Source organism: Triticum aestivum, chromosome 7D (assembly GCF_018294505.1).
Source record: "Triticum aestivum cultivar Chinese Spring chromosome 7D, IWGSC CS RefSeq v2.1, whole genome shotgun sequence".
Taxonomy (NCBI): Eukaryota; Viridiplantae; Streptophyta; class Magnoliopsida; order Poales; family Poaceae; genus Triticum; species Triticum aestivum.
The window spans coordinates 196,498,713-196,510,391 of NC_057814.1; the positions used below are offsets into that span (position 1 = coordinate 196,498,713).

Sequence of the window (11,679 nt, forward strand, 5' to 3'; positions counted from 1 at the left end):
CTCGTCTCGCGCCCGGCTGCGGGACCGAGCTCGTCTCGCGCCCGGCAGCATGACCGAGCTTGTCTTGCACCCGGTGCAGCAGGACGGGTGTGCAGCAGGACGGGTGATGGAGGCCAATTTTGGCCGGCCCTTTGGGTCTCGGCGCGGGGGGCCGCCCAGGGGTGTGAAAAGGAGCAGCCTTTCCACTCGTCTCTTTGGTTGGGGTAGCGGCGGGTCCCGGGTGAGGTGGTGTCAAGGTCTTGGATGCCGGGGCGGCGGCCCTGGTGGTGGTAGCGCGGTGCTCATGGGCAGAGCCCATGGCTTGGTGCTGCCCGGTGACCATGGCCGTGTGGGCGGCATGGTGGCAGGGGTGTGGCGTTCGGTGGCGGTGAGTGTTTGCTGGGGTGAAAACCTGTTCTATCTTCGGACGGACCGGCGGCGGCGTAACGTGTTACCTTCTTGAAGGTGTCGTCACGGCTCTCACCGGTCATCATGTCGCTCCAGGGGAAACTCTGACCCCCGGGTCGGGTGGTGGCGGCGCGTTGGCGTCGTAACCTTCTTGGAGGCGCCGCCTTGGAGCTCACGGTTCGTCATATGCGGCTTCATCTCTTCGCGGTGGCGTGTTCACGGTGGAGGTCCCCGATTGCTCTTGTAGTGTTAGGAGTGGTGTTGCTGCGCTCAGCGCCTATGTATCCCGCCTTGGGTGTGTGCGTGTGTTGTCGTGGGGTGCGTTTGTATTTGGGCTGTGGTTGATCTTTGCTTTATATATAAAGCGGGGCGAAAGCCTTTTTCAGTGGAGAAGCCGCTAGGAGAAGAGCGACCACCACTGCCTGTGGAAGCCACTGGAGGAGGTGATGTAGAGCGACCATCAAGGCCCGCGGAAGCCGCCAGAGGAGTCAATGTAGAGCGATCACCACCACCACCCAAGGAAGTTGTCGAAGGAGGCAACTAAGCAGGCGGACAGTGCCCGGACAGCATTGAAGAGAAACAGTGTCCGGACGAATGAAACAGTGCCACACGGGCAGTGGCAGAGCTACAGGAAAAAGGCTAGGCAGGCCAAGACGGGCCGGACTAGGAAATTATGATCAGTAATTGCACTTAAGGTCCATATTTCCTCTCATCCTTCCCTATTTTCTACTAGGTTGGGCGAGCCACAACCCAATTTGGCCCCAACGTAGCTCCGCCCTTGCGCACGGGGGATCAGCACCAGCTGGAGGGGTATAAGGGCCAGCAGGCTGGAACGAGGTGGTGGACAGCGAGGAATCGACGGCGGTAGTCGAGAATGAGGTGGCGGCAACGACCTGAGACGGTCCTGGACTGGTGGGAGGCGGTGACCGGGGCAGCCTGGTAAATAGCGGCAACAACCTTGGGGACGGTGTGCGTCTTGGAGAGAGCCGGCACCATCGTGTGGGGGAAAAGAAGGCGTGTTGGGCGGCAGCCTGCTCGATCTGGTCGAACGCGGGCGGGATCACATGGAGTCGGGGAAACAGACTGACATCAATCTAGAGGCAGGGTTGTGCTCGGGGAATAGCATGTGGAGCCAGTGGTTGGTGCAGGGCATCAGACAAACAAGGAATGGCTGATGGAGGCATCTTGGTGCTGGGCGCTGGGAAGAACTAGTGCAGGGCGCTGACGAAGACAGCGATCCAATTGGAAAGAAGCCGTCGTTGATTTGTGTTGTCATGTGGTGGATCAATCCGAGAAGAGGGGATCAACAGAGACCAATATATTGATTGGAGGACTGAGAAGAGGACACTCAATCGTGGGTTTCGATTAGGAGTATATGAAGTGGGATAGGAATCGATTAGAGAAAGCGATGTTGAGAAGGAGACCGAAATAACGAATCGATCGGAATTGGATCAATTGTGCATCCAGGAGAAAACCCTAGGCTCTAATACCATGTTAGAGGAGCAACTTATTTGTATTGGATAGTCCAATGGTCAAATATATAGTACATGGGACTTGGAGTACAAGTAATGGAATCTAGACTAATATGAATACATATGGAGACCTATACCGATACTAATACTCCTTAATATTTTGTATCTAATCAATGCGTGCATAAAATCAAATATTAGATCTCGAATCTTGGTGGGTTGTTAGTTCATGGTATTAAATTGTGACATAAAAAATTCTAGGTTGCTAGAGATAGATGCTCGATAGTTTGTAGCCAAATGTTGGATTGAATAGTTTTGATTTATTTATAGCATCTCTAGGCATGAGTCATGGCCACACATAAGCTTTATTTAGACGACCACATAAGAGATGAACAAAGTGGACTGGATTAAGTATCATTTGTCTATAGTACCTCACAAAATTGACAAAAGTAAATAAGTTGAGTCATACCATAAAAGAAAGTAAGCAATCCACTGCATCATGCAACCTTTCTCCTTTTATGGGATCCCCCACAAGATTAGGAGAGATCTTCGACAGCAACAACAATGCCTAAAGAAGAGTTATTAAAAAAACAAGTATGTAATTAGTGACCTATCCATGCATTATAAAAGACTGCAAAAAATTTGTGTAGAAGGATGATAATATGCGTAAAAGGGAAAACAAATTAAAACAGTCCATATTGTTTATGTGCATGAGTCTTGGCTCTGTTCTTGTTTCATATGTGTAAACCATAATGTTTGCAAAATGCACCTATTAAGTTGATTACTCCTTCTGTAAACAAATATAAGAGCGTTTAGATCACTAAAGTGGTGATCTAAACGCTCTTATATTTGTTTACATATAAGTGATCACTAAAGTGGTGATCACTAAAGGGAGTACATAATTGTTCCAGTTAGAATCAATGATGAAGTGCATATAAAAAAGGGTATGTCTGGGGCACATCTAGATGTGCCCTAATTATTGCACATCTAAGTGACTAAATCACGCTAGAAAGAGAAAGAAAAAAAGACAAAAGAAAATGTTTGCAGGAATCTTAGCGTAAAATCAATGACATAGGACTTAGATGTGCAATACTTAGAGCACATCTAGATGTGCTTTAGCAAAACTGTATAAAAAAGTACTATGCTCAGTATATCAGTGTTTTAACAGCAAAGAACCTTCACATTTCCAGATTAAAGGGAATATTAGAAGTAACTTGTCTTGACCTTAAGTGCTTCTGCAGTACAATCGGATACAGACCACCCATTATCCGCTGTTGAAAGTGTCCATGAACCTTTTGATCTATGACGGTAATAAGTTTCGCTGTTAGGATGGTTCTCAAGAACCTTCCCGTGAAAGAAATGCATGTCAACATTTAGTATGCAAATAAATATTATTTTGCTTACAGTATATATGGTTATGAGATAGAAGAACATTGAACCTGTGAACTTTTAATGAATTCATGGGCTTTCCGAAGTGTTGGGCCGAGCTCATTGACGAGGTCTGTCGAGCAATATGCTTGAACAATAAAAGCAAGCTCCCAGCTTTGACAACCATCATAAACCTGTTATAAAGTAAGTAGGGGATAAAGGTGTCTAATACACATGCCTCTTCACATAGCCCACAAATACTCGATACTTCTTGAAATTGAATAAAGAAAACATGTATTACACAAGTGTATGGAATGCAATTCTCTTGTCAAAGACAGGGAAAACATCTTCTCGGATATGAACATAGACGTATGAAAGAACCATAAAAGACAATGTTGTGGAGCTTGATGGAAAACTAATTACTAGCGCCCCCCCTCCTCCCGGGTCGCCCCGCGCTCGACCGGGAGGAAACCCTAGCCGCTGCCGGCGGGGTCGCACTCCTCTCCCCCCCCCCCCCCGCTGCCGCCAGAGGGTGCGGCCAGGCGAAGCCTGGTCGACACCGGCGGCGGCGGGGAGACCTTGCCCCCTCGCACAGCGGGCTCGGAGCGGGCCGAGGCAGCTGGGCCGGGGTGTCGTGCCGGTGCAATGCACAACGGCAGCGTGGCGGGCGGCGTGCAGGAGGTGCGCGCTTGGGGGCTGGTTGCGGTCACGGCTCTGCTGGATCTGGCCTTCTGAGCGGCGCGGGCCGTGGGCGGCCGCCTCCGTCGTGGCCATCTTGGCTGGTGGAGGGGGCGGCGCAGTGGTGGTGGTGCGACCTTCGCCCCCCGCTGCTCATAGGTCCATGCTCAGCGACTGGTGGAGAGTGCGTGGACAGCCGGTGGTGGCAGGGGTGCTTTGGGGAGGGAGGCAGGGGTGCTTCCTGGCCTTGCCGTCGTGCGCGACGGTGGCCCTGGTCCCCGGTGTGCATCCTGGCTGGTGGCCGCTAACGGTAGTGCCCCCTCCCCCCTCCCTCCCCCCCCCCCCCGATCTGGCCGGCTCGTCCCTGATTTCGTCAAGGGGCTCGCTTTGGGGGTTGGAAGGAGGGGCCTTCTGCCCCCTCACCGGTCGGTGCTGGCTATGGACCGTGGCGACGGGTGGGGGTGGTCTTGGACACCGGGGCGGCGGCCTCGTTGGTGGGAGCCGTGGTGCCTGTAGGCGGGGCGCGCGGCTCGGGTGCTGGCTGGTGGCCAGGCCGTGAGGGTGGCTGGTTTTCGGCGTTCGGTGGTGGGGGTGGCCGGCCTGTTCATGGTTGCGCTTACCCTGTTCCGGTGGCGGGGGCTTGCCGCGGTGAAAACTTTGTCTACCTTCAGACAGACCGATAGCGACAACATATGTGGGCGTCGTACCCTTCTTGAAGGCTCCGTCGTGGCTGCTCTTGATGCTCCGGGGCGCTCCATTCGAAGACCCCGATCCTTTGAATCAGGCGGTGGCGGCGCTAGGCGTCGTGATCTTCCTGAAGATGCCGCTTTGGAGGCCCCGTTCCGTCGATGTTCAGCTGCTCCTCTTCATGGTGTCACGTTTGAGGGCTCCTTTGAAGTCTAGTGATGATTTATCTTCCTACCTGTAGTGTGCTAGGTTTTGCTTGGGAGTTTGTAGTTGTTCCTCGGCACCTCTGTATCCTGCCTCGGGTGTGTGTGTGTGTGTGGGTTGTATACGGTGGGTTGTCGTTGATCGTTGCTTTATATATAAAGCGGGGCGGAAGCCTTTTTCGGTAAAGACAATGTTGTGGTTCTAACTTCTAAGTGCATTTCATGGTATTAATTAAAGTAAATGACGAATAATTATAATGATAATGAAGGTAGGTCAATGCCACATAGCTCAAAAATTTGTTGCTACATTGCTTTGTGAAGTAGAGAATCCGAATTACAATAATATTTCCTATATGGGAACTTGTGTGGCATAAAGTCAATTCAATGCAAGTCAAGATGGGTCAACACGGTCAAGGAGTCAACAAAACAAGAGGGTCAAAGGAATAAGCCCAATAGGAATGATATGGTACACTTATTTTTATGTTTTGTTGAGTTGTAGCCTCATGTTAACGTGCATGCATATAGACATATGGTTCCGTGTTTCTTTATTTTCTTTACTTTCTTTATTTTTAGTTCCTTTAATGGTTTCACTAGTTTTTTTTCCAAAGATTCTGGATCAGTGTTTTATTTTTCTATTATAATTTCCACCGACATAATATTTTGCTCTAGAGAATTTCTAGTTCACATTTTCTATTAGCTATCATAAATTGGTCCACAAATAGTCATCCCTCACTTTCATGTATTGTCCTTAGTAGATAATTTTAATTAACCTTTTTACCTGCAGGCATCATTCTTTCCAACAAGACATATTGTTTCTTATGCAGATATTTGTTAGAAAATAATCAAAGTATTGACTAATTATGTTTACAAAATCTGCAATAGCCTAGTTTGTTTGTCAGTTAGTATGAACGCTACAACTTATGCTCATAGCCACAATTTAAGTCCATGGTTTTCTTTTATGTTTTATTCCATTTATACAACAAAATACAACCACATTGCTTGGGCACTAAATGACCATCTATTCGAATACCGAGCTGGATTAATTGGTACCTAGAAATCATTCAATCTTGATTCACTCGAGGCGTCAAGATAATTCTTAGGCCGAGAGATAAATGGGCATTGGAAGCAGTTTGGACTAACGGGCGGTAAAGAGGTAATGGACTCAAACGATGGAGAGGGGGTGGGGGCGAGTCCCATGCCAAGTTACGAATGAGGCGTCATCTTTCTGTGCAAATAATTAGGTCATGCTCCAATGAGAGGACTACTGATAGCAAGACATTATTTTCTCATAATTACGTCTCACTGATAACAAACTTTCAGGAGATACAAAATGCAGAAACAAATAATCTACCAGCAATAGTTGGATCAACAAGATAAATAACTGAGCTATTTATTTAAAGGTTACAGATAATTGTCCTCAGCAATTCTGACCAAATAAACAAGTGGAGTAAAGGGCAAGCAGGGGACAAGATACAACAAAGATGGTGTTACCTGTGCTTTCATGCCATCTTCCGCAAGCCATAAATAATCATAGATCCTTGGAAGATGCAACTTCAGTGCATCTGAATTTGGATCCTCGATCCAACAACAAATCATGTCTAGTGCCTGGAAATCAACAAATGTTAACAATATGAAATGAATCAGGTCGTGAGATTAATTGCAAGCAACTGGCAAGAAAATAAGAAAAATGGCAATGGGGTTATTTGGATGGTAAAATTGCTAATAGGGATATTAACAAATGAGCTTGACATGTATGAAGGAAAAATCTACAACTGCAATTAGTTTGAGTTCAGGGGTAGAATTTTTTCAGGGGTAGAGTTGTAAGGCAGATCAGAATTGTCCCACTCTAGAAATATACGATGAAATAATACTAAACATCTGTGTGGAGAGAAACAGTATTGAGTATGAGGCTTTTCCCATGGATATTATTAAGATTTCTAGAATACATATTACAGGAAAATGACATACGGACAGGCAAACTTGCAGAGCGTGCATGATATCAAAACAGTCCTATTTAACTTAGGCGTGGCCCCAAATATAAAGCCTGGCCCTTAGTAAAAGAATAAGGTCTGGCCCCAAAAGATTTTCCGTATAAAGCCACAACATCTGCTTCTGTTACCTTGTTAATCGGACATACGCCAATGTATTTAGTGCTTTCGTCTTCATAATGTATATGTTTCATGAGGTTCTTCAGCGCCGTATCTCTTAACTTATTAATTGGCCAACAATTCAACACTGGTTCTACAAATTTATTAAGACAAGTCCAAATAACATTTTGCAGCAACGACCGTGGATACCGAAGGTCTTCCTGGATGCAACAAATCATAACAGATAATCAAGCAGCAAAAGGCATATATCTAGAGAAAGAAAATTAAATAATTGGCAGTTTTAATGCCAGGAAAATACTAGTAAAAGATTCTTAATGAGTAAAAGACGGTGATCTCATCTTTCTTACATTAGAAACTACTGTACCTAAAGTTTAATCAACAGTTTCACCAGTTGCGTAGTGCTTCTTCAACATTGTTTACACGCAGTCATATTTCTCACAAAGTTTTTTGTTTGTTTCATGAGAACACTAGAGGTAACAAGAGTAACAAAAATCGACTCAAAATGAACGTAAACATGCAGTGTATACATACACATAATTTGCAAAGCCGAACTAAGTAACAAATAATGAGGTAACAAGAGATATCCAGTATCATTCTAGTTGGAACTAACACATAATTGAATCATATTATGTCATATATATAACTAGAAGTTATTAAATATACTGTTACTACTACTACGTGTGAGATGGCAAACATAAATAAGCAAATGATGTACGTAGCTGGTTTGCACTTTGCAATATCATACATTTTCGTTATTATCCACTGTATGTGCTTCTAAAATAAGGTTTGCTCTTAGAGAAAGCAATCTCACTAAACGAACCTTAGCACAAGTATCACGCGCTTTGTTCCAATCAATCTCATTGTATGATACACTATAGAGCTCCTCTCTTATTGCCATTATTGTTGGTGTAATTGGGCCAACAAACTTCTTACCGTAAAGATAAGACATTGGCATATAAACCAACCGGCAAAAGCACCAGAATCGTCCTGTGGAAGAGAAAGTTCACCTGAATAAGGAGGATGATTATAAAAAGAAAAGTCGACCAACCAGGTAGTAACACCTGGTGGCATTGTTTAAAGAAGAATGACTAGACACCAGTCACTCCACGTCGCAGAATAAATTCCGCCTCACGCGGGAGTCGAACCCAGGTGGGCGGGTTGGAGCACCCACACAAATCCAGCGATCCTCAGTTTCCAAATGATTAACAAACAATTCAAATGCAGTTTCCATGATCCCCATTACTGAACTCTTTTTTATTTCCTGCCTTTTAGTCACGTAAATAATACAACTTAGCACTAAAATTATAATTTCACAGCTAACAAGCATCTCCTGTTACTTATTAGTTCAGAACCATCATCATCATCCTATGCATGATACCAACTTATATTACTATATTCATAATATCACGAGAAGATAAAGTGGTCTTGAATGATCGAATACATTTCATAAAATTAAATGCTGAGTGTCAAAACAATAAACCTACGAAAATAATTTAGCACTTGATAAACTACATCAAAATCCAACTTATTATTATCTTTTTAATAGTGATATCCCACCAATCAGTGTCATTGCAAAATGGATGCAATGGAGAATGAGTGTATTAAAACATTTTCAAAACTTATCTACAGTGTACAAAAATGCAACTCTTATAATGGCATGTAACTTTCGAAATCTAATCAAAATCAAATAAATAGTTAATAGCCAATACGTATACGCATGGACATGTCAATATGGTCACATATGGTATCAATAAAAACATGCATTTAGTGTAGGATTAACAAGGAAAAGAACAAAAAAGTTAGATAGTAAGAGATAATATGGCGTCCACCACTATGCATTTTTTTCAGGAGGGGCATTACATATATCGAAGATCAATATTGTTTACCCAAACAGCATAAACAAGTACCTGGATGAATCGGAAGAAAATGTGGGACAAGCCATAACTCAGGAACGATCGAATTATTTCCAGACCATTCATACAAACCAACCACCTTCAGTTAAAAAAACATGAATAGCTTGCATTAACCCCTCCTTAGTCAAGAAATAATAATTTGTAGACAAGTAAACAACTGCAACTGGAATTTTGGCAACCAACATTAGATAATTTTAGGTTTCAGAATTCAGACCAGACATATCCTAGAAACTGTGAAGCAAATATATTTTGCTATGACTGCTTCCACTATATTAAAGTAAAGATGAATAATATGCTAAAATCTACTCTAGTAATCGACATAGAAACAACAAGCAGTCATGGAAATACATATTAATCTGAGGAAAAATATTAGCTTGGAACAATACCATTCAATATCAAAGGTTTTAATAAATTTAATCTGTTTGTTGATTTGTTAGCAATCTAGCACATGCATACAAAAAAATCATTTTAAAAGGAATTCTGTTTAAACTTCACTTTAGGATCGTCCAAGCTAGTTAGGGAAGAGGTTCTTAACGTGTAGGGGTTTGGCAGAGAATCCATGCATTATACTTGAAGAGTAACCAATTTTAGATAAGAAAACCCAGGCCCAAAGGAACCCCTTTATTTTCACACACGCAAGCATACATATACTCCATATTACTAATTGTTTATGTTTCCGTGGCATACCGAGAGCCATATTTTCCCCCATTGTGGTATTGCAGTTGCACTTCCACGCAATAGAATCCAAGCACGCCCATTGGTTAAGGCATCATTTTCCACCTCGCCAAGAAGCCTTAAGGTAACATAGTTTAAGCATGATCCAAACATGGTGCTCGGGCCCAACACTTGCGTGCCCCAACCACCATCTTCATTCTACACAGATTACATTGCACATAATTTTGTCATGGTTTTCTGTACCATCGAACAGTAATGCACATTCAGGATATAAAGATTATTGCTACTAAATAGCTGGAATAGAAGTTTGCATGCCTGATGGTTGTAAATATAGCGACAAATCTCACGCCGATGTTCTGTTGATAGGACAGTATTGAGTGATCCAGTAACATGTAGAGCAAATATCTGTGAGAATCGCCAAAAGTTAGTCCAGAGACCAACTATGTTACGCAACTCTTGATAACTAGTCCACAGCTATCTACAACCCAACATCAAGCTGAACTGTCCAACATGTGAAACTATTGGATTATGCTGGTAAAAAGAACTGATGCATCTTGTGTGTGTAGTATAGGTTGCACTATTACTAGATACTCCCTCTGTCCCATAATGTGTCAACAAACGTCTTATATTATGGGACGGAGGGAGTAAGTAGTTCTTAAGCACAACAAGAGGTAATTGAATGACAAACCTCCACAGCAAAGGTAAATTAACTTTTACTATACAATTCCATTTGTCACTGAGGCGCTGCATAGAAGTTATATAAAGGGCAGTAGACAGATACACCCAACTTTTGCGGAAAACTTTAGTAAAATTTTACATAATAATTACTCAAAACAAAATTATGTGGCAAACAATCCGATTCACCATACGACAACAGGGTTTATTCCTTCTCCTAGCAATATCCACCAACAAAATATAAATATATTCCAGGATATAAAGCCAAATATAGTGTCATGAGTAACAAAATGTATACCAAGATAGGCATAATGAACAAAATTCCACTGAAGTCCCCGGCCCAGTGCCCATCGTGTGCTTGTAGAGCAGAATGCTGGCTAAGGCATCGCCTCAATGATGTTAGTAAAGCCTCTTCTGTGACTTGTGCACTGTCTGCAAGCTTGATGGCCGGAAGATCCACCTGAAGATGCTTTTGTTTTGCATACTGCAATACAAAATAGTCCATGGTGAGAACTTTACGGTGGATGCTATAATTACTGAAGCCCACTAGTAGAGCAATAAACTGAAATTTTTGTAAAGAAGTTCGAGCTCTGAAGATTGTCCTTGATCCTAGCCTTCCGGTCATTGTTTAATCATCACAATTGCGTGTACAACAATATGTCGTTTAATTATATCACTGGACAACACCACGTGCTATGTGTAAGATGGTGTCTCTGCTTGATTGGTAAGGACCCTGAACAGAATTAATTAAGAGGGGAAAAGGGAACGACTATATCAGAGAGCGAAATGCGATACCTGGCCCAGCAAGCTCACCGGGACACAGCAAGTAGTGCAGCGTGGCCGCCGCCCGGATGGCTTTCATCGCAGTCGAGAGATCCGCGTCGGCGTCGGCGTCGGCGGCGGCTGGGTTGTGGCACGGGCGGCGGCAAGGGGGGCGGCTGCCGTGGCGTGGGGTGAAGCGCATAAACTGCATCTGTAGGGTGGGCTCGGGAGGTGGACCGCGAGATACTTGACGCCGCGGTGTATGGGGACGGTTGGCCCGTTGGAATGTACTAGCAGAGCACAGTGCTCGTGCTCGCAGGAAGGGGACATGCGGTCATGGTCGTCACTCATTTCTGGGACTGTTCAGCTTGGTCGCTTTTAATATTTCCTCTCGTTATTCAGGAGTAAAACACTGGAGTGCTCCTGTCCCCCATGCCGCTCCCGCGAGCGGCCCGGGTGGAACCCTAAGCGCGCCACCGCCAGGCCTCCCACCCCGCCTCCCCACCCCCTCGCCGCCGCCAAAGGGACGACGCCGGGCAAAGCCCGGGCGTGTCGGCGGCGGGGGGTTTCTCCCCTCCTCTCCAGGCTCCAGGCGGCGCGGGACGCCCAGATCTGTCGCAGAGGCCCTCTCGCCGGGGTGGTCGTCGCGTGCCGGCGGCGGGCGGGGGTGGCTCTAGCGAGGCGTGGCATGCTCGTGGTTCTCGTCTGGGCGGAGTGGCGTGGCCTTGCTTCGGGTGGCGCGGAGCGAGCCAGC

The 11,679-nt window shown here is 45.0% G+C and overlaps 1 protein-coding gene across 2 annotated transcripts in view; it reads right to left on the bottom strand.

The window, feature by feature from the left end:
• Positions 1–11,679, bottom strand: part of LOC123166066 (achilleol B synthase) — a 28,530-nt gene that overhangs the window by 9,437 nt on the left and 7,414 nt on the right. Inside the window, exons 1-11 of one of the 2 annotated variants that reach the window (XM_044583829.1) lie at positions 10,959–11,208; positions 10,462–10,647; positions 9,804–9,893; positions 9,501–9,686; positions 8,808–8,892; positions 7,721–7,887; positions 6,912–7,100; positions 6,284–6,397; positions 3,296–3,418; positions 3,081–3,200; positions 2,326–2,424 (exon numbers count right to left, since the gene is read on the bottom strand). In XM_044583829.1, the coding sequence (XP_044439764.1) occupies positions 2,326–2,424; positions 3,081–3,200; positions 3,296–3,418; positions 6,284–6,397; positions 6,912–7,100; positions 7,721–7,887; positions 8,808–8,892; positions 9,501–9,686; positions 9,804–9,893; positions 10,462–10,473 (1,185 nt within the window). In that variant the 5' untranslated portion in view covers positions 10,474–10,647; positions 10,959–11,208. Of the gene's footprint in view, positions 1–2,325; positions 2,425–3,080; positions 3,201–3,295; positions 3,419–6,283; positions 6,398–6,911; positions 7,101–7,720; positions 7,888–8,807; positions 8,893–9,500; positions 9,687–9,803; positions 9,894–10,461; positions 10,648–10,958; positions 11,209–11,679 lie in introns of those variants that run through there. The other variant, XM_044583828.1, reaches the window with a different exon arrangement.